General features: G+C 50.8%; 1 protein-coding gene across 2 annotated transcripts; it reads right to left on the bottom strand.

The window, feature by feature from the left end:
• Window positions 1-876: 876 nt before the first annotated feature.
• Window positions 877-22,531, bottom strand: PHETA1 (PH domain containing endocytic trafficking adaptor 1). 2 transcript variants are annotated; one of them, XM_043979472.1, is made up of 2 exons: window positions 22,412-22,531; window positions 877-5,378 (listed from the first exon to the last, which is right to left on the bottom strand). In XM_043979472.1, exon 2 carries the CDS (start codon window positions 5,363-5,365, stop codon window positions 4,634-4,636), a length of 732 nt encoding a protein of 243 aa, XP_043835407.1. In that variant the 5' UTR covers window positions 5,366-5,378; window positions 22,412-22,531; the 3' UTR covers window positions 877-4,633. The 2 variants fall into 2 exon arrangements, with proteins under 2 accessions (XP_043835407.1, XP_043835408.1); XM_043979473.1 differs by lacking the exon at window positions 22,412-22,531 and adding an exon at window positions 18,170-18,255.
• Window positions 22,532-23,047: the final 516 nt, after the last annotated feature.

Below are 23,047 nucleotides of genomic sequence, written 5' to 3'. Positions count from 1 at the left end.
GAGTTAGGGAGTAGTTGTGGCCTTCAGGCATTCAGCTTCAAGGTTTACCCCATTTTTCAATCAATTACTCAAGCATTTAGTGAGCACTTACTGTATGCCAGGTTTTATGGTAGGTACCAAGGAAACAAAGATGGGAGGGGCGGGGAATCACCATTCTCAAGGAGCCACTCAACACTTCTCCAAACCAGACAGGTATTATGAGAGGGCATGCAAATACCTATCTATCAATCGAGCATTATATGAAATACCTACTATGTGCTTGGCACTATTGCTAATTATGGGAATCCAAAGGGAAGAGGAAATAAGAATTCATAGAGTTCCTACTGTGTGCTAAGCATAATACAAATATTGAAAACACCTGATTAAATCACTTAACCCTCATTGCCCTGCAAAAAAAAATACCTGATCCTCACAACACTGCAAGGCAGGTGCCGTTATTGTCCCCTTTTTACTGTGGAGGAAACCGAGGCAAAGAGAAGTGACTCACTCAGGGTCACCCAGATGGTGTCTGGGAAATCTAGTGCTTCCCCTCTCATTTCCAATTTACCCTTGGGTGTAACTTGCTTTGTATCATTGGTATCTTGCCTCCCCCATTAGATTGTTAGCCCCCCAAGATGCCTCTTTTGGCATTCCCAACACTTGGCACAGTGCCTGGCAGAGTAGGTGCTTAATAAATGCTTACTGAATCGACTGAAGGAGTTTATTTTCTACTGGGTGGACCTGCTCCCAAGTTCCTCCATGTGAGATAAACAATCAACTTTCCCCAGAAGGAAAACAGTCCAGCTCAGATGGAAAGAACAGACCAGCACACCTTTCTTCACAAAGGCCATTTTATTTCAGCCCTTCTGGAATGCCCAGCCTCCTCAGGTTCCCCCTGCAGGTCCAACCTCTCCCGGCCATAAGCCTTCTTTCTCTCTAGTCCAGGGATAGGGATGAGGACTGGACCCTCTGGATGAGGAAACCTCTCCCGATGTATGGTAGCACCTCCTCAGCAAGTTGAGCTTCAGAGAGTGGTCTAGGGGTCTGGGAGGTTAAATAATTGGAGCAGTCACAGAACCAGACTGTCGGTGTAAGTCAGAGAAGGGGCTTGAACCCATCTGGGTTTGAGGTGGCTCTTTCCACGATGATACCCGGATCCCATCTCTACATACAACTCCATGAAAAGCCAGGAAGCCCTTTGCCCAGAGCCAGCAAAGGAAACAAAGGCACCGCGGGAGTCCGGACCCTGGGTTCTAGCGTCCACTCTGATCACTGCCTGGAATCCTAAGTCTAGTCTAGAGCAGGATGGGACTTTAGGGGCAAGCTATCCCCACCCCCCTTAATTTTCAATTAAGGAAACTGAGGAACAGTGAAGTTACCGGATTTATCCAAGGTCACACAGCTAAAAAAAGCATCAACAAAAGGATTCGAACCCAAGTCCTCCATCTCTAGATCTAGAGGACAGGCAAGTTGTTCTCTGACTTATCTGTAAAATGGGGGTTCACATTCTAACCTGCCTGAAAAATCTGCGGTTCCTTTAAACAGCTTGAGGGGTGAGGAGGTACCCCCCAACTCAACCTGCCCTGTTCCCCCACTGTTGCAGCCCTGGCAGGGACTTCTGGGAGAGAGGAAAGAGGGACGAAGGAGGAGCGTGTAGTCATTCCACTTCTCAATGGATGCCCACCACCCCCCAAGAATGGTTTCTCTAAGAAGATCCAGTCCCAATGTTCCTTTGCAAATTCAATCACTATCCATGGACCAGGGAGGGCGGATGACCCACAAATCGCAAAGTACCTGGGTAAGCCCAAAGTTCTTAAAAAATAATAATAATAACAATAATAATTATCATCTAAGCCCCACCCATACCCACTGGGCCAGCAGTGAGATGGAGGAGAGCCAGGCAGAAAATTGGCCTTGAAGGCTTCTGCCGGCAAGCCTGGAATGGAGACAAACGGGTACCTCTTCATTCACCGTGTGGAGACCCACCCTCCCAACCCACTTACCTACCCACGAAACACGTCACACTCTAAGAACTAAAAACATGTCACTAAGTCATGGGAGGAGGCAGCATCCAGCGTCTTCTGGGACCTTACCCCCAAGCCCCAGTCTTGGAGGGGGGTCACCCCCAGCTCCTCTTGAATGAGGTGTCTGCTAGGAGTCACAGTGGATAGAGGTCTGGACTTGGAGTCAGGAAATCCCAACTTCAAATCCTACCTCCAATGCTTAGCTGTATGGCCCTGGGAAAGTCACTTCACCACTCTCTGCCTCAGTTTCCTCTTCTGTAAAATGAGGGGGTTGGAGGTGATGGCCTCTAGGTTCTCTTCCAGCTGATCCAATAAGAACAAGCTACCAGGAAGACATCCCTGAACTTCAGAACTCATCACTCAGCATGAGGAGCTGAAAGGGACCGGGGTCATCTGCCTATATACTTGACCAAGAATCTTCCAAAGTACCTAACAAACAACTGCCCAACCTCTCCTTGAAGCACTCCTGTGATGGAGAACTCACCACCTCCAGAAGCTGCCAGGGTTAACGTAAACATTACAAGAAAGGGCAGCCCTGGCAGCCGGTGTCTAACTATGACACAGTCCTAAATCTTGATTTTTTTTTACCAGACCTGAAATTTCCTTGGTGAGGCCCATCCCTCCACAAGTGCAACTTCTAGGTCTTAGAAAGGGGCCTGAGGCCTTGCCCTGGGTTCCCCACCCCCAGCTTCCTGGCTCTCTCTCCCCCTAGCTATGATGCTTCCTCTGGACAATTCTGGAATTAGGGTCCTGTTATTTTTTAGCTGGATGGATGAGGTCTCAGATACAAATGAACACCAGGAAGCAAAGGCAGAGTGAGCTCCGGGAGGTCAGAAATCGTCCTGCTCCTGTAGCCCTGATACCTAGGCCAGTGGCGGGGACAGAGTAGATGCCCTGTTAATGTCTGACTGAGGATTGTTTTATTGGCAGCAGGATATAGGTAAGGTGAGCCCTGGATGTGGAGAAAGGAGAGATCCCAGCTGTGCTACTAAGTCAACGTGACATCACACAAGACATCTGACCCCCAAGGACCCAGCATCCACCTGCGGCCAAGGAAAGGGCTGGACCGGGCCAGCTGATGACTGAGGCTCCTGCCCACTCTAAGAATTCAGGGGTCTGTCCTGGGCATCCTTCCAGAGGACTGAAAGGGAGCAATGAGACCACCAAGGTCTGAAGGAGGGTGGCCTGGGTCTTTTGTGAGGGAATCATGGGGTCAGTACAGGGAATTCCCAGCATAGAAATGCCCCACCAGCTCTGGAAGTCTGTGATGTGGAGTCAGAAGACTACCGGAAGGCACTGAGAAAGCTAAGTGACTTGGTGTGTCAGGATTTGAATTCGGGTCTTTCTACCTCCCAAGGCCAGGTTTGCTCTCCTCCACATAAGACCGCATGTGGCCTCTCCAGGGAGGGCTGAAGAAACGGAAATCTCTTTGAATAATTGAAAGAATTGTGCTCTTTGAGTCAGGGAACAGGGGGGCCCCCTCCTCAGGAACCCCCCAAAGTGATATGGCCCAGCTCAGGATGCCGGCACCGCCCGCCCCACCAAGACACCTACTGTGTCCTCTAGCTGGCCTGAGGGAAAGTGGCAAGCCCGTCTGTGAGGGAGGACAACTGAGGCACAGAATGACCGCCAGCCTGGAAGTCAGGAGACCAGGAATTGTATTATGACCTTGGGCAAGGGCATAGTGGAGTAAGAGGGTGAGGGTCTGGCTGCAGAGCCTACCTCAGACACCTACTGGCTAGCGGTGTGACCCTGCCGAGCCAAGCCACCTCTACGGGCCTGTTTCCTCATCTGTGAAATGGGTTGGACAACAGCACCCACCTCACAGGGCTGTCCTAAGGATCAAATGATAATGGATATAAGCGCTCAGCAAACCTTAAGGCCTCCTAGAAATGTTAGCCGATGTCGATTACGGCCTGGCCACACGTGTGACCTTGGACATGTCACTCTCTGGGCCTTACCTCCCTCTTCCCTAAAACTAGGGGGTTGGACTAGGTAAAATCAAAGGTCCCTTCTAGTTCTGGTCACTTCTCCATCCTGAGACTCAGTTTTCACATCAGTAAAATGGGCCAAGGGAAGAGCCCAGTCACAGAACTGTTTTCCTAGGGACATTGGGAGAGGATGGGGGGCGGCCCATTTTGGGGGTCGGGGGGCACGACAATCCTCAGACAACCTGAGAAGCAGGGGCGGGTGGGATTCCAGACATTCTGGAGGATGTAGAGTGGTGAGAATGAGAAAGGCTGCTCTGTAAACGATGACGCACGCACACGCAGAGAACACGTACACGCAGAGACACAGACACGACACGCTGTACCGCAGGAGGGGGGTCCTCCCTCCCCGCTGCCCCTCCTCCAGAAGGGTCCTAAAGAAAGGCAGAAGGGAGGGAAATCACAGTGGGGGCTGCCCAGGCCCTAGGGGCCGGCCTGTAGGCTCCTGCCTGGCCCCGGAGCCAGGCTCAGCAGCCCAGGACCAAGCATGAGTCAGAGGGGAAAAGGGCTATTTCTGTCGGGATGACCGTGAGGGCCTCGCGGACGAGGGACTTTCTGGCAGGGAGATTTTCCCCTGGATGGACCACGAGTCCGGACAACTCAGTGTTTCTGGGTCCTTCCCCCCCTTCTCCCCCGGCTGGGTTACAGCTGGCCTCGGCTCTCCAGCCACTCTTGCCGCAGGGCCAGAATCTCTTGGCCATACCACTCGTGAAGCCGCGCGAAGGTGGTGGTGCCCACAGTGAAGGGGGTCTCAGGGACCAGCAGGGGGACGGGGTTGCTGCCCAGGGAGGGCCTAGGCCGGGGTGGGAGTGGGGGGGGCCTGGGGGCCCCCTCGTGGCTCGTCCTGGGGAGGCTCCCATTGGGCAAGGCGGGCAAGTCCTGGCTCCAGACGGCACAGCCGTTCTCCTTGGAGCCGCCTGAGGGCAGCGAGCGCTCCCGCCGTGGGGGCACCTGGGGCTCGGTCCTTCGCCTGCCCCCCGCCCGCATCTGCTCCAGCTGCTGCTCCAGCTCACGCACAACCAGCCGCATGTAGTCGAAGCTGGCACGGGACAGGGCCTTGACCCAGGCCTCCATGGCCGGCTGGCTGTCGGCGGCCAGGATGTACGTGCGGGAGCGGGCACCGGCGAAGCGGATGGCGAAGGCGAACTCCTCAGAGGCCTCGCACAGCTCCACGGTGCAGCCCTCCAGGATGATGACGCCCACCGGCTCACGGCTGTCCCGGTCCTCAAAGTAGAAGAGCATGTTCCCCTTGAGCACAAACCAGCGGCGGTGGTAGGCCGTGTGCCGCTCGCCCTTCTTGTAGAGGAAGCCCGTGTTGTCCGCCGGAGAGTCACAGGTGGCATAAAAGGCCAGGCTCCGCTCGTTCAGCTTCATGGTGCCCAGGAACCTGGTGGGGGAGAGAAGAGAGTCTGTAAAATGTGGGCGCTGTGGTCAGTCTGCTGGCAAGAGCCCGGGATCTGGGATCGGCTCCGGGTTTGAATTCAAATCCTGACTCATTTCACTCACCCACCATGTGACCCTTCCCTCTTCCTATGCCCCAATTCCATCAGCTACAAAATTGGGGAATTCGACTCAAGGGGATTTAACGTCCCTTTCCTGCTCAAAAATACTATGGAGCTGGATGTGGCACTGCCCTAGGAGGAAGGAGACCTGGGTCCTAGACCCATCTCCTTCACTGACCTGCTGTCGAAGTCTGACCCTTCTCTTGACCTCAGCTGCCCCACTAAGGAAATGAGGGGGCTGAAGCAGTGGTCCTGCCCAGCTCTGCCATCCCCTATTCTCAGGCCCCTCCCAGCTCTGACATCCCCTGTTCTCAGGCCCCTCCCAGCTCTGACATCCCCTGTTCTAAGCTCCCTCCCAGCTCTGATCCTCTCTGGCTAATTGGGGAGATGAGAGCAGCACAGATAAAAAGTATCAGAAAGAGCAACACCACCCCCTGTAATTAGGTGCTGAGCTCAGTGCCTCTGAGCCTTGGCTGGAGGGAAAGATTCATGGCCAAGAAGGATGCAGAGGCCACCCCTTCTGAGCCCCAGAGGCCAACCAGCACTTGCTGATGATGACTCAGTTAAATAAATAAAGCGGGAATTGTAGAAAACTCCACACAAAAGAAAAGGATGAGGACTTATCATTTCTCTGCAAATCTCATTGAAAAAGAGAGGAGCCTTCTTCCTGCAGGCTGTGGTGTGGGTAACAGAGTACTGGAGGGAGAGCCAGGAAGACCTAAATTCAGCGGCTGCCTCCCAAACCAACTTAATCCGAGGGCCCTCCAGAAGAAGCTTATTTCCATCCATCCTGTCCATAACCTGCTCAGCCGGAGCTGTTTGCATGTTGCCCCTCCCCCCTCCCATTAGTCAGAGCTCCTGGGGGCCAGGAACTGTCCTTTTTTTTTTTTTTTCAGGGCAATAAGGGTTAAGTGACTTGTCCAGGGTCATACAGTTAGTAAGTGTCAAGTGTCTGAGGCCGGATTTAAACTCAGGTCCTCCTAAATCCAGGGCCGGTGCTCTATCCAACTGAGCCACCTAGCTGCCCCCGACCTGGAACCATCTTTTGCCTTTCCCTATTACACCCCCCACCCCACCCCACCCCACCCCCCGCTCCTGTGCTTTGCACAGTGTCTGGCACATAGTAGGCACTTAATAAAATATTAAAGACTGATTGACTGACCCTGGGAAAGTCAGTGAACCTCTTCTCAGCCTCGGTCTCCCCATTTGTCAAATGAGAGTGTGTGTATCTATAAAGCACTCAAACCTCAAAGTACTGGATAAATGGTCTTTATCAGGCTCAGGATTACAATCCACCCTTCCCACCTCTTCCTCCAGGAAGCCCAGGAGCCACTTCCCTGGGACATCCCTTCTATCTGTGCCCTTCATTCATTCATTCTATGATCTCATGAGAGCTCATCCCTGACCTCTCAACAGCCCAAAGGTGGGTTCAAGGAGAGAGAACTGATTATCTGACCAAGCTGGCCAGGTCAAATCAGCTCGAGTCAACAAGCATTATTAAGGTGCCTACTATGTGCGGACCCTGGGGGTCGACTCTGTGGAGCACCATTGCCCTGGAAGACCATCCACTAGGTTCTAGAAGGGCTGCCATCTGCACTGGAAAAGGGACAGATGGGGGGGGGGGGCTTGAAGCATGAAGAAGAATATAAGGAAACGTAAATGTCTCCATCCCCATCTGGCCTAAATGTCAGCAAAGTACTTGAATGTCTATTAAGCTCTCAATATGTGCCGGACACTGTGCTAAGCCCTGGGGAGACCAAGAGAGGCAAAAAGGGACTTCTATATGAGGCGCATTCTGCAGGATGAGAAAACCCGCCAATGCCCCCCAAGTGGACCCCCCAAGCGGACCCCCCAAAGCAGACCCCCAAAGCAGACCCCCAGAGCAGACCCTCCTAAAGCAGACCCCCAGAGCAGACCCCCAAAGCAGACCCCCAGAGCAGACCCCCCTAAAGCAGACCCCCCAAAGCAGACCCCCAGAGCAGACCCCCCTAAAGCAGACCCCCCAAAGCAGACCCCCAGAGCAGACCCCCCTAAAGCAGACCCCCAGAGCAGACCCCCAAAGCAGACCCCCCAAAGCAGACCCCCCTAAAGCAGACCCCCAGAGCAGACCCCCCTAAAGCAGACCCCCAAAGCAGACCCCCCTAAAGCAGACCCCCCAAAGCAGACCCCCAGAGCAGACCCCCAAAGCAGACCCCCAGAGCAGACCCCCAAAGCAGACCCCCCTAAAGCAGACCCCCCAAAGCAGACCCCCAGAGCAGACCCCCAAAGCAGACCCCCAAAGCAGACCCCCCACAGCAGACCCCCAGAGCAGACCCCCAAAGCAGACCCCCCAAAGCAGACCCCCAGAGCAGACCCCCAAAGCAGACCCCCCTAAAGCAGACCCCCCAAAGCAGACCCCCAGAGCAGACCCCCAGAGCAGACCCCCAGAGCAGACCCCCCTAAAGCAGACCCCCCAGAGCAGACCCCCAGAGCAGACCCCCCCCATGGAGACCCCCCCGATGCAGCCCATTTCTCTCCTCTCCTTGTGAGGAGGGTTTCCCTAATTCCCTTCAGAACCTTTCCTAGAGGATCACAGATTTTGAGCTGGAAGGGACTTTAGGGACCATCAAGTCCAACCCCCTCGCTTTTACAGACAGAGACACTGAGGCACAGAGCGTCTAAGTGACTCCTGATGTCATACAGGTAGGAAGTGGCAGAGATAGGATTTGAACCCATGTCTTCCGTCTTCAAATCTAGTGTTCTCTCCACTGCTTTCCAAGAGAAGCAACACCCTATAGGTGTATTTTTCCTTCTTCTAGGGCAGCAAGTTGGCACCATGGTGCCTAAGGCACGGGGCTCAGGAAGACTCATTTTCCAGAGTTCAAATCCCGCCACAGACACTTAGTAGGTGTGTGACCCTGAGCAAGTCACTTAACCCGGTTTGCCTCCGTTTCCCCAGCTAGAGAAGGAAACAGCAAACCATTCCAGCATCTCTGCCAAGCCTCAAAGACTTAACAACAACAACCCTTTTTTCCATCCCCACATGGAACTCTAGAAGGTTGGGGAGGGGACCCTTCGGGTAAGCTGATGGATGAGGCAGCAAAGATTGGCCGCCTGGGTCAGACCAGGATGGCACTCTTCTTGGAATACAGGAATTCCCAGGATCTGCTGATAGAGCTGACTCACATAGTGAGCCAGCCCTGTGGCTGGTCCCATTTCCTGCCCGAACCACAGGCAGAGACACAAACTGCAAAAGTGATGAGTCGACTTCTCTCCAATATTGCCCAGGGAAGGGCAGAAGCCCAAGGTCACCGGGAGAGCCTGGGCCAGAGCCAGAGGGAGCATTGGAGCCTCCCTAACTCTGCTCGGGGACGCTCTACCAACACCGCTTGTTCCTGGCAATGACCTCCTGGGGGAAAAGCATGTGTCCCCAGTGGCTCCCTGCCCTCATCTGAGCCCACCAGCTCTTCAGCCGGCTGGCTTCCCCCTCCCCTGCTCCCCTGAGACACACAGACCTGAGCCCTGAGCACCGATCTGGGGGAAGAGAAGGCAAAGTGAGGCCTAGCAGCTTTGAGGAAGGTGATGCAAATCTCCTTCTACCCACCCGGGAAAGTAAAGGAAAGGGGGAGACTGGAGGCTGGGGGTGGGGGGAGCAGGGGACAGCGGATGGCTCTCCTAGCTAATTGAGCACAACTCTGTCCAGGCCACTCCTCTCGTCCCTTACAGGGCCCCTCCCCTTCTAGATGCGTCACCCCCAGTACCCCTCTCTCCCAGAGGGAGACTGGCCTGACCACAGACTCACAAGAAGCCAGCTCCTTCTAAATAAGACATTGCGGCTCCCACCTCCATGCCTGGAGCCCACGCCCTCCTCACCTCACCCTCTTAGGGTCCTAAGCCTTTTTCAAAGTTCGGCTCAAGCAAAGCCTCAAACACCAGGGCCTCCCAGATCAGCCCTACCAAGACCCTCTCTGGGTATGAGTACCTCCCCATAAAACCACCCACTATCTATTTAAGCCGCTCCATGGGGTGGCGTAGCACTATAGCAAGAGGCTAGAAGATCTGAGTTCAAATTCTGCCTCACACATATACTCAGTTATATGACCCTGGATAAGTCACTTAAACTCTGAGCTTCCGTTTTCTCATCTTTAAAATCAGGATAACAGTACCCCATCTATCTACCAGGGTTATTGCAAGGATCAAATGAGTTAATGTATGTTAAGTATTTAAATAGAAATATATAACAAATATATAGTAATATAATATAATAAATATATGATAGACTATAATAGAATAAATCTACTATGATATAACACATAATGTGATCTAATATACAAATAATAATATAATGTAATATAACATGTGTGTTATAATATATAATATGATTTGATAAAGTTTAATAAATCTCTAATATAACAAACATGCAACATAATATAATGTTTGATGTGGTAACTATATAATAATGGGATGCAATATATAAACATATAATAGAATGTAATATAATATATAGCAAACATAATAATGGAATGTGATATAATAAATATATTATAATAGAATATATGATAAGTATAATAGGATAGAATGTGATACACATCTAACAAGAGAATGTAATATAATTAGTATACTACAGGTGTTCTATAAATACTAGCTATTGTTATTTTGCATACACTTACAGTTCAGTCAGCATTTATTCAACTTATTAAATGGGGAGACACTGGAGGAGGTCCAAACACCATAACTTAGAACCTCAGTATTGAACTGAAATAGAAATGGGGTCACCAACCCATACAGGCCTCCTGCTGCCAAATACTAACTTGGTTTTAAAATGTATTTTTATTTATTTTGCTAAGTATTTCCCAATTATATTTTAACCTGGTTCAGACCAGACCAGGTATTTCGGATGCTGCCCGGGGCCCCAACACTTATGGTTTAGGAGAAAAGCTTGGACAGGCAGGGAGACCAACATTTAGGAAAAACTTCGAATGCCAGAAAGAATCTGAATTTTACTTTGGCAGCAACAGTGAGTTACTGAAGATCTTAGAGCAGAGGAATCACAGGAACCGAAGAAGACTACTCTGGCATGGCGTACGTGAAGGATAGATTGGAAATGGCATACGGCAGGGGTGCAGAGACCTGGGAAAAGGTTATCACAATAGTCTAATTGAAAATAATTTTCTTTTCTTTTTAAAAATGAGTCTAGGGGGGCAGCTAGGTGGCACAGTGGATAAAGCACTGGCCTTGGATTCAGGAGTACCCGAATTCAAATCCAGCCTCAGACACTTGACACTTAACTAGCTGTGTGACCCTGGGCAAGTCACTTAACTCTCATTGCCCTGCAAAAATTAAAAAAAAAAAATGAGTCTAATTGGATGGAGCAAAAGCCCAGACTAGGGTAGTGGCAGTGAGATGGAATCAATGAGACGTGTTAACATGTCCCATCACAACCCCAAGCCCTTGCCCACAGAACTAGGCTCTTGGGAATGGAGAAGCGGACATCGCAAGACCTGAGCACTCAAGAGGACTCAATCATCTCCTCCAGGTTGGGCTCTTCAAAGGCCTGGAGAACCCAGATTTGGTACAGTGGACAGAACACTGGGCTCTGGAGTCAGGAGGTCTTAGGTTCAAATCCCACTTCAAACAACTCACCACCTGTGTGACCTTGGATAAGTCTCTGTTTCTGCCTCTAAAATGAGGGGGTTGGATTCGTGGCCTTGGAGGTCCCCTTCGGTTATGACTAGGATTCCTGTAACTCCTTCCTCATCAGCAGAGAGACCCTAGCTGAGCTTCAGGGACCTTTCAAGAGGATGGTCCCTGGACACCAGCACGAGGCCCTGGAGGCACCAGAAGAAGCTTGGACAAGACTGAAGGAAGGGAATGAGCAAGTCCTTCCTTAAGAAAGAAGGATCTGGTCTCTTCAGAGGAAGATGCTCATGGGTGCGGGGCTCGGTATATATTGCCTTACCCGACCAATGAATCACAGGTTTTTGCAGAACTGGGTTTATTTTTTTTTCTCTTTTCAATTCCTTGTTATGTGAGAGTGTGGCAAAGATGAAAAAGAACCAGCTAGGAACCCTTGACACATGCTGGCCAGGTGACCCTTACCCTCTCGGTTCTCTGGACAAGAAGGGGCTATCCGGCATTGTCAGAGCTTCCCCACATGGGAGCTTCTCCCGTGTGTTTCCCATCTATCCCCTATTCTTTATAATGAGGGAAGATTCTCTGGAAGTGGGGAAGGGGAAGGAAATAGTAGGTGATGTAAAAACATAAGATACGGAAAAAAAAAAAAATTTAAGCGAGACAACTAGGATAAGAGATTTGGCCCCCAAAGAGACTAAAGAGGCCTCAGAATCCAAACCCCTTCCCCACATTTGACAGATGGTGACAGAAAATGAAGCCCAGAGGGGGAGTGATTAGCCCAAGGCCACAGAGAGACAAAGCTGGGATATTTGAACCAAGGCCCTCTGGCCTTGCCCTGGCTGGCCTTACCCAGACTGACATGGGGAACAGGAGCTGAAGCCACAAAGGAAGGAGGTTGGTTAGATCAGCTCAGGGCTGGGACGAGAACCCCAAAAAGTAACAGAGGGAAATACTGAAGGGAGAAGAGCAGGGGGGTGGGGGCGGGGAACAGCTCGAGGCATGGGGGGGGCGGCCCTCTCTGGCCCATCCAAAGACAACCTGCCTCTTCCTTGCCTGAGAAGGGAGAAGCTTTTCAGAGCCCCCCAGTTCTCTCTTACTGCACCTATCAGAACCTGTCTGCATCTTCCCTTGCTGCAGTCTCATTCCTAGGCCAAGGCAACAGAGATAAGTCGACTTTTCTCCAATATTGCCCAGGGAAGGACAGAAGCCCTGTACTTCCATCTTTGATCCCTCTGGAAGACTATCTCATTCTCTTCTACCTCATTGTTCTCCTTATCTTCTGGCTGCCTAGAAGCATGCCCAGGCCTCCCCATCCTCAAACAACAAAGATGACAACAAAACCAGCCTTTATTGGACCCTGCTGCCCCTCACCAGTGACCTTCCATTCTCCCTCTCTCCCCCTGCCTTTTCAAACTCTTTTTTTTTTTTGGTTTTGGTTTTGTTTTTGCAGGGCAATGGGGGTTAAGTGATTTGCCCAGGGTCACATAGCCAGCAAGTGTCAAGTGTCTGAGGCCGGATTTGAACTCAGGTCCTCCTGAATCCAAGGCCCATGCTTTATCCACTGTGCCACCTAGCCGCCCCCTTCACACTCTTGATAGCCCTTTCTTCCAGATGTTCTCTCCTTTCCCCTTGGCTTTTAGGAAACTACTTCTCCTGGTTCTCAGTTTGGTTGCTAACACTGAGGGAGAAGGGAGAGTAGAAGGGGGTGGGGGGGGGTGTTGTGTCTGGGCTTGTGAACACAGCTAGATGGCTTGATGGATACAGCACTGGTCCTGGAGTCAGGAAGACCTGAGTTCAAATGCAGTTTCAGACACTTTCTAGCTGTGTGACCCTGGGTAAGTCACTTCACCTCTGGCTGTCTCAGTTTCCTCATCTGTCAAATGAGCTAGAGAAGGAGATGGCAAACCCCTCCAGTATCTTTGCCAAGAAAACACTTTTGGACAGTATGGTCCACAGGATCACCAAGAGGCAGACACAGCTGAATGACTAAATAATAACAAGGTCATTGAGCTGGTGTCAAGAGACTGTATTAAGTCTTCCTGACTCCTAATTCATCATACCCTTTACAATTTGGCTCTGGGGCAGCTGGGTGGCGCAGTGGATAGAGCACCGGCCCTGGAGTCAGGAGTACCTGAGTTCAAATCCGGTCTCAGACACATAACACTTACTATCTGTGTGACCCTGGGCAAGTCACTTAACCCCAATTGCCTCACTAAAAAAAAACAAAAAACAATTTGGCTCTGGTCGACTTATTTCCCGTCACCCATTCTATGTTCCTGGCAAACTGGTTATTTCCCAAACTTGGGGTCCCATCTCCCACCTCCCTGCCTTTGCACCAGCTGTGCCTCATGCCTGGGAATCCATACTCCTTTACCTCTGCCTCTCAGAATCCCTAACCTCCTTCAAGACTCAATTCAGGGGGGCAGCTAGGTGGCGCAGTAGATAAAGCACTGGCCCTGGATTCAGGAGGACCTGAGTTCAAATTCAGCCTCAGACACTTGACACTTACTAGCTGTGTGACCCTGGACAAGTCACTTCACCCTCATTGCCCAACCAAGAAAAGAAAAGAAAAGAAAAAAAAAAAGACTCAATTCAGGTGCCACTTCCCAGTGCACTTTCTATGGCCAAATCAACCTCCATCCCTGGATCCCAATTATCTTCCTCTCACGGATCCCGGTAAAATGTATATTCCCCAGTAAACTTTCAATTGCCCAGGGGCAAGGAATATTTTCTTTGTCCTGTCTGAGTACCCAGGATGCCCAACCCAAAACAGGCGATTAATAAAAGCCAGATGGACTGAATTGCAATTTCCACCCATCCATTGTGTTTCTGCCCCAGCAGCCTCTTCCCCAAGATTCCCAAGTCCTCCAACTGATGGCTGCCTCCTTCACTTGTTCTCACTCTCCAGGCTCCTTCCCCACGGCCTACAAACATGCCTTTGGTCTCGCCTATCCTGAACCACTCCCCCTTCTATCCCTGATAACTCTCATCCTGCATCTCTTCTGCCCTTGGTAACTAAACTCCTTGAAAAGTCGATCTCCCAGAGGTGCCTCCTCTCTGCATTCCACCAAAACCACCCGTCCAAAGTTCCCAAGGACCTCTTCCTTGCCAGATCCAACAGTCTCTCCTCAATCCTCTTTTTCCTTGACCTCTCTGCAGCCTTTGATGCTGTTGGTCACCCTCTCCTCCCTCCCTCCTCCCATCTCTCTAGGTTTTCAGGATACCCCTCTCTCCTCTTCCCTATCTAACCCAGGTCCTCCTCTGGATCACATCCACTCACCAGAGGTGTCTATGCTGAGCCCTCTTCTCTTCCCTCCATACTACTTCACTTGGAGGCCTCATCAGCTCTCATGGGTTAAATTATCTGTGCTGACAATTCGTAAATCTCCTGCTCCCGCCCCAACCTCTCAGCTGACCTCCAATCTCCCATCTCCAACCGCCTTCAGATATCCGGAGATGATGTCCGACAGACATCTTACACTCAATATTTCCAAAACAGAACACTTTATCTTTTCCCACTGAACCCACCACCACCACCACCTTCCCCATTACTGTGGAGGGCACCACCATCCTCAGTGCCCCAGGCTCCCAACCCAGGAGTCATCCTTGATTCCTCATTCCTAAAGAACAGTTCTGACCATGTGTCTGTCTGTCTCTCTCCCTCCAGTAACTCCAATGGCTCCCTATTGCCTCCAAGATCAAACACAATATCCTCTCTCAGGCATTCAAAGCCCTTCATCACTGGACCCTCCCACCTTTCTGGTCTCCATACACCTTATTCCCCACCATGTACTCCTTGATCCAGTGACATCGGCTTCCTGGCTGATACCCAAACAAGACTCTCCATCTCTCGGCTCTGGGCACTCTCTCTGACCGTCTCCCATGTCTGGGGTGCTCCCCTTCCTCTGTTTGAACCAATGACCTCCCTGGCTTGCTTTATTTTTTTTGTTTTGTTTTGTTTTTGCAGGGCAATAAGGGTTAAGTGACTTGTCCAGGGTCATACAGCTGGTAAGCGTCAAGTGTCTGAGGCTGGATTTGAACTCAGGTCCTCCTGAATCCAAGGCCGGTGCTTTAACCACTGTGCCACCTAGCTGCCCCACTCACTGGCTTGCTTTAAATACCAACCAACAACCTGCCTCCTATAGGAAGCCTTCCCCAACCCCTCTTAATTCTAATCCCTTCCCTCACTTTCATCATTTCCTATTTATCCTGGCTAAACTTTACTTGTACGTATGTGTTTGCACATTGTCTCCTCTATGAGAGTGGAAGCTCCTTGAGGGCAGGGACTGTCTTTTGCCTCTTTTTGTGTCCCCACTGCTTAGCACGGTGCTTGGAAGGGAGCAGACACTTAATAAATGTTCACTGATTGACTGGCTTGAAGACAATTTACATCCTCCCTAATCCTCCCAGCCCTGGCTCATATCCCAGGCCTGTCACGTGTGGCTGTGTGATGCCGGTCAAGTCTTCTGCACTCTCTGGCCTTTGGCTGCCTCACCTCTAAGATCTCCATCGACAGCCTCTCACGTCCCCCGGGGCTCTAAATCTATCAGCCCTTAAAATCTTTTCTCTCCCCAGTTAAAATGCTATGAGAGAGGGGGCAGCTAGGTGGCGCAGTGGATAAAGCACTGGCCCTGGATTCAGGAAGACCTGAGTTCAAATCCAGCCTCGGACATTTGACACTAGCTGTGTGATCCTGGGCAAGCCACTTAACCCCCATTGCCCTGATTAATTGATTGATTGATTAACTAATTAATTAAATAAATAAAATAAAATGCTATGAGAGAGAGAGGGAGCAATGGGGCCGGAGCCCATGACAGGCCTGGTTTGGGGACCTGAAAGACTAACCCACGGCTGGCAGCAGCTCCAGAGGAGGGAAAAGAGGGTATCACTATGGTACCTGCAAAGACCCCAACCATCTCCACCTCCAGGCAGGCCTCCTGGGGGGAAGCAGTGCTACTCCCCCAGGTGTCAGGGCACCCTGGGGGAAGTTGCTGGGCTGCTTCCCTTCACTCCCCCCCCCTCAGCAGAGGCAAAGGGGCAATACCAGAAAAGAGGTCAGGAGCTGGAGTAAGAAGACCTGGGTTCAATCCTAGCTCTGTGCCCTCAGGCGAATCAGTTCAGCAAGTCACCTTAGCAACCTGAGCCTCAGTTCCATCATCTATAAAATGGGAGCAAGAGTGTTTACATCGGGCAGCTAGGTGGCATAGTGGATAGAGCACCGGCCCTGGAGTCAGGAGGACCTGAGTTCAAATCCAGCCTCAGACTTAATAGCTGTGTTACCCTGGGCAAGTCACTTAACCCCAATTGCCTCACTTAAAAAAAAAAAAAAAAGAGTGTCTACATCACCTACCTTGTAGGGTGTCTTACTTAAATAGTCTTTTATAGAAATGTTTGCTGAATGAACAAGGTGGGGAGGGAAGAGGGCGATCCAGATGTGTGTCAGGTGGCACACACCTGTGGTCCCTGCTGCTGGCCGGGATGAGGCTGGGTGGATCCCTTGAGCTCAGGAGTTCTGAGTTACAGCTGGGCTAAAGCTGATGGGTGTCCTTACTAAGCCAGAAGCAGGCGGGCCACCAGCTACCTCAGGAGAGGGGAACTGGTCCAGGTTGGAAATATGGAGCAGGCTAAAGCTTCCACGCTGATCATTAATAGAGACAGGGCCATGAGAGGCCTGGGCAAAATAGAGAGAGCCAATCTAAAAAAAAAAAAAAAAAAGCCAAAAGATGCTAACGCAATGATTGACCATGATTCCAGAGGTCCAGAAGATAATGAAGCATGTGACCCACCTCCTGACTGAGAGATAATGACCCAGAGTGCAGAAAGACACATACGTTTTTGGGCATTGACCATGGGGAAGTGTGTTTTGCTTGATTATACATATCTGTCCGGCAGCTACGTGTTGCTGCAGTGGATAGAGCGCTGGGTCTGGAGTCAGGAAGACCTGAATTCAATCTGACCTCAGACTCGTACTAGCTGTGTGACCCTGGGCAAGTCACTTCACCCTTTTGCCTCAGTTTCCTCGTTTTTCAAATGAGCTGGAGAAGGAAATGGCAAACCGTTCCTGTATCTTTGCCAAGAAAACCCAAATGGGGTCATGGAGAGTCAGACATGATTGAAACAACCGAACAATGATTGGGGTTTTTTTGTTTGTTTTTGGTTTTTTGTGAGGCAATTGGGGTTAAGTGACTTGCCCAGGGTCACACAGCTAGTAAGTGTTAAGTGTCTGAGGCCGGATTTGAACTCAGGTCCTCCTGACTCCAGGGCCGGTGCTCTACCCACTGAGCCATCTAGCCGCCCCTGAACAATGATTGTTAAATTGGATTAAGAAAAATAAGGAGGGGACGGGGAGAGTTTGAGGCATAGTTTTGTAGCTCAGCTAAAAAGGGAGCTGGATCTCATAATTCAAAATAGATTGCTCCCCAATCCTCCCTCCCCAAGAGGGTCTATGCAAGGAGCCACGACTTCCTTGGGTTAGACGTTATTTTTAGCAAGTTGCTGAGTTCCCACAGAAACCACAGGGCCGCAGAATTCAAAACCAGGCCAGCCACTCAGCAACAGGGGAACTGAGAGAGGAGTCAGGGTCCAGGGGGAGGCCAGTGGCATAGAACCAAGGAACACTGCTGGGTCTGCATCCTGCCCCTGAACATTCCTCCAACTAGAGGAGGTCCCACGACCCGGCCTCAAGACAGCCAGAGGCTGAGAACCACTCAGTCAATGCTTCCCTGGTTCCTACCGCTCAATCCTCACCCCAGCCGCCTTAGTATGAAGACCAGATCAACCAGCAGGCATTTGTTAGGCACCTACTATGTGCCAGGCACTAGGAACCAGGAAAGACCTGGTTTCGAATCCTGCCTCGGACACTAGCTATCCTTTAACATCTCAGAGGCTCAGTCTTCTCTAAAAAATGAGAATAAACCTGTGGAGCACAAGTGGTTTGTACCTGAACTCTTACTGGCTATGACCCCTGCTGATTAAAGCTACAAGGAGCCTCAGAGGCCATCTAGTTCAACCCTCTCATTTTGCAGATGGGGAAACTGAGGCCCATAGGGATAAATGCACTTACCCTAGGATCACAAAGGTCAGGGGTTGGATTTGAACCCAGGTCCTCTGACTCCTGGGTCAAGGTAGCATGATGCAGATCCATTCTCTATCTATTCCACGTAGGTAGTAGAAGAAAACTCTTTTTTCCCCCTTCTTTCCTTTCGGGTGGGATAAAATTTAAGGACAATTTGAAGTATGGAAAATAAAAATAAGAAAAAGTGAGGCTGGGAGTCTCAGATGAGCTTGTGTCTCACAAAGCTTGTCATAAAGATGAGCCGCTGTCACTGTTATCGCCACCCTTTCAGTCACAGTAAAGAAAACCCACCTGTAAAACCCATACCTCTGAATCTGTGATTCCATAAGCCCCGGAGGCCAGGTCTACACAAGAGCTACCCTGTAGACCGGCCGGCCCGGGGAAGTATTTTCCTCATACCCAAGTCAGTGACTGAGAATATTTTCCTGGTGACTTAAATTTTCATATTCTTTTGCCTGGATTAAACAATAACAACAATAACACACAGAAAGCACCAGCTTTATATCAGTATAAGCCTTAAAGATGAATGTGACCCTGGTCAAGTCACTTACTTAATCTCTATGGGCCTCAGTTTTCTCCTTTGTAAAATCCTCAATGATTTTTTGGGGTTTTGTTTTGTTTTGTTTTGGGGGGGGGTTGTGTTTGGGGGGTTTTTTGGGTGGGGAAATGACGGTTAAGTGACTTGTCCAGGGTCACACAGCTAATATGTGTCAAGTGTCTAAGGCCAGATTTGAACTCAGGTCCTCCTGTATCCAGGGTGGGTGCTTTATCCACTATAGCACCACCTAGCTGCCCCCTTTCTCCTTTGTAAAATGAGGGGATTCATCTTGAGGACACCTGAGGTCCCTTTCAGTCCCATATCATCACCATCACTGGCATTTCTATATAGACTGAAGGTGGCAAAGCATTTTAAAAGTATCAGCGAGGTAGGTGCTAATATCATACCCATTTTCCACTAAGGAAAGTGAGGATGAGAGAAGTTACTCACCGTTGGTTATAAGAATCACAACTGCTAACATTTCTATACTGCTCCTATGTGCCAGGCACAATGCAAAGCACTTTACAAATATTATCTCATTTCATCTTTGCCATTGTGGCATCTCTGTGGGAGAGAGATGCTATTATTATTATTATTTTTTTTTGCAGGGCAATGAGAGTTAAGTGACTTGTCCAGGGTCACACAGCTAGTATGTGTCAAGTGTCTGAAGCTGGATTTGAACTCAGGTGCTCCTGAATCTAGGGTCAGTGCCTTATCCACTGTGCCAACTAGCTGCCCCATGGGAGATGCTATTATTGCCCTTGTTTTACAGATAAGGAAACTGAAGCAAACAGTGGTTAGGTGACTTGCCCGGGGTCACCCAGCTAAAAGTGGCTGAGGTGGAATTTGAACTCAGGTCTTCCTGACTTTCAGGCCAGTGCCCTGTGCACTACGGTGCCCCCTAGCCACCCAAGATCTCTGATCATACCATGCCATTGGAGCTCAATGATGCCCTATGAGCTAAGCACCCAGGGCCTGGAGTCAGGAAGACCCATGTTCAAATCCTGCCTCAGACACCTACTAGCTATGTGATCCTGGGACAAATCACTTCACCTCTCTCTGCCTTGATTTCCTCATCAATAAAATGGGGATAATAACAGTACCTACCTCCCTGCGCTGTTGTGAGAATCAAATGAGATGACATCATAAAGGCATTTTGTAAACTTTAAAGCAACATATAAATCCTTGCTCCAATGATGATGGTGGTGAGGGTGGTGGTGGTGATGATAGCACTGACCACTAGGTGGCCCAGTGGATAGAGCAATTGGCCCTGGATTCAGGAGGTCCTGGGTTCAAATCCAATCTCAGATACATACTAGCTATGTGACCCTGGGCAAGTCACTTAATCTCAATTGCCCTCCCCCCAAAATGAATGAATGAATTTTTATAATTATAATAACCCAAGGTCACCCAGTTAGTATGGGTCAAGGGCAAGTCTTGAGCCTCATGTCTTCCCAAATCCATGGCCTGTCCATGCTGTCTCATGAGGTACCCATGAGGGAGAAGATAATTAATCTTAACACCATTTTATAGCAGAGGAAATGGAATGGCTAGCCTGAGGTCATACAACAAGTTAGTGGCACACTTTAATACTTAGATCTCCAGATTTCTTATTCTACCAGACAAAGAAACTTCCCAAGAATGGAAATAATGTGTCAGAGGCAGGAACTAACCTTGGTGAGCAGGAGGTGGGATGGCAAGAAGGCTCAGAGGCCTCTGTTTATCACCCACTATTTTCCAAGAAGTTCAGAACCCTCAAGCCTTACTTAGCACTCACTTATTCATTAGCTACCCTGGTCAGGGGAGGCAAAGATCACAGGGAATCACATCTCCAGATTGGTACACTTCTTAGAGATGAGTTCATCTGACCAACTCCATTTTCCAGAAAAAGAGTCTGAAAGATCAAAGAATTCAAAATAATTTGCCTAATGTCCCACAGCAAGGCAGAGTTGTGAGCCAGGGCCCAAATCAATCAGATACTTCTTAAGCACCTACTATGTGCCAGGCCCCGGGGGCTAAGCAGTGGAATACAAAAAAGAGGCAAAAGACAGTCAGTCCCTGCCCTCAAGGATCTTACAATTTAATGGAATTTAATCTAAAACCAAATCTCCTAAACTCACCAGAGCTCATTATTTTTTCCTTTTGCTTTAAACACAGGGGCACCTTTTACCTGGGAAATCCCATACCCCTCCAATTCCTGGGTCAAGGATTTTCCAAGTAGAGGGAACTCATTCTAACCTTCAGTTTCCCCCTAAAGTCCTGTCCTCATGCACAGGGACATCAACTCCCCCAAGGGGATGATCAATTCCAAGCTGAAAGAGACCTCAGAGGTCATTTAGTCAAATCCCACAAGAATAAACTGAGGCCTAGAAAGCTTTTGGCTCACTACAAACACTGGGCTTATTCCACTGCCCCTCAACACTTCTCTCACCTAGTAACAGGGCTTGTGGAACTTTTTGGCCCCAAAGTGGCCTTCACACTCTTAAACTTTTATATATGTGCATGTACGTGTGTACATATTCACAGTGTTAGTTATTTAAAATCTGGGCATTATTATGAAAATAATTTGAACCTTGAAAACCCCCTGAAAAGGTCTTGGGAACACCAGGGATCCCAGATCACACTTTGAGAACCACTAATCTAGTCCAATCTCTTCATTTGACAAATGAGGAGATTAAAGTGCATAAGAGTGACTTCTGACTTCTTGGTTCAGAAATGACTAGCCCAAGGTCACATAGTTTCTAAGTGATCTGTCAATCACTCAGTCAATAAGCATTTAAGCTCCTGTTATTTGTTAGGCACTGGGCTGAGAGCTGAGATCCAAAGAAAGGCAGAAGACCGTGCAAACATGTAGGGAGGACAGCAAACAACTATGGAAAAAGTACACAAAATAAATTGGAGATAATGAATAGAGAAAAGGCACTTTGAATCCAAAATCTAGAACTCTTTCCACTACACCATGTCTATGTGGGAAGTGGGGCCCTAGTATCCAGCATCCCCAGGAACTTCCCAGTGGCCCAGTCCCGTACCTTGCCCCACACTCTCATGGCCTGCCTGAAGGTTACCAAGAGCCCCCTTTTTCCAGGCCAAGGAAGGGGAATCTGGACTCCCAAAACAGCCTGGAATCTGGGAAATATTCAGAGTTGGAAGGAATTTTCTACTGATCTCCTCCAAGAATCATACTCCAGCTCCGGAGCTTTTTTCCCCTTGTTCCTTGTCCCGCCCGAGAGCCAAAGGCAACAAAGTTGGAAGTCTCGAGCACCCAGGGCTCCCCAAACAAAGGAGGGGTGTGTTTGTGCTGTACGCCTGGGCGCCAATGGAGTAGAAGGGGTTTGCTCCCCAATACTGAGCTCAGGAAACTTTCTGGCTCCCTCTTAACATCTGGATGGCCCCTGACCTCGCTCCTGCCAACTGTCAGGCCCGCAGGTGTCATGTCAAACAGAAAGCAGCCCCGCGGAGCCTGGCCGTGAGGGTGGGGGTCCCCCGGTGCCCGGGGAGACCACCCGGGCTGCCTGGCAATGTTTACCTTCTAAACTTCCCTTCAGGGGCTGGGAGGCCAGGCTCTCCAGGGCTCCGTGCTGGGGAATCTGTCCTGCTTACCCGTCCCGGGCCCGGGGTGCCAGGGGCTGGGCTGGGCTGGGCTGGGTTGGAAGCAGCCGGCCCCGGGGTCCCGTCCCCTGCCCAGCTCTTACCTGGCAGACGGCTCTCGGCTAGGGCGGCAGCACGGGGCGTCCCGATCGCGCTGGGGCCGCGGCCGGGGCTGGGGCTGGGGCTGGGGCTGGGACGGGGGCCGGGACCCGGGCCAGGACCGGGGCTGGCGCTGGCGCTGGCGCTGGCGCTGGGGCCGGCCCGGGGGGCGCAGCCATGCCCCGGCCCGAGCTCCCGGGCGCGCTTCGCTTGGCCCCGGGACGGACGCACCGATGCGCGGACCGACGGACGGACGCTTTGTTTGCCCGGCTCGGCTCGGGTGGCAGCGGCGCGGCCCTGCCCCCTCCGCAACCGTGGCCGCTCCGCCCCCCGCCCCGCCAGAGGGAGGGAGGGAGGGGTAGGGCCGGCCGGAGCCACGGGCTCGCCCCTTTAACCCTTCGCCGCCCGGCGGGCCCCCGAGCGCCCAGAGAGCCTCTCTGGGGACTCCGCCCCTCCTCCGGGGAAATGGGGAGGGGGCTTTCCTCTCTTAAAGAGACCCCCGCCCAGAAGGCCCTTCGGACCCGAGAACCGCGAGCCCAGGCGGCACCCAGCGGTCTGCGTGGACCTTTAACGAAGAGCTCCCGGGTGCTGCCGTGGACCCGTCTCTGCGCGTCCGAGCCCTGCCCCGCCACGGGCTCGCC

This window comes from Dromiciops gliroides, chromosome 1 (genome assembly GCF_019393635.1).
Source record: "Dromiciops gliroides isolate mDroGli1 chromosome 1, mDroGli1.pri, whole genome shotgun sequence".
NCBI classification, from domain to species: Eukaryota; Metazoa; Chordata; class Mammalia; order Microbiotheria; family Microbiotheriidae; genus Dromiciops; species Dromiciops gliroides.
Note: the sequence above shows the minus strand (reverse complement) of the source record. Positions and strands in the feature narration are given on the sequence as shown.

What these genes read in the sequence shown, in the direction of transcription:
- PHETA1 (XM_043979472.1), bottom strand. Translation starts at nt 5,365, where the DNA reads ATGAAGCTGAACGAGCGGAGCCTGGCCTTTTATGCCACCTGTGACTCT.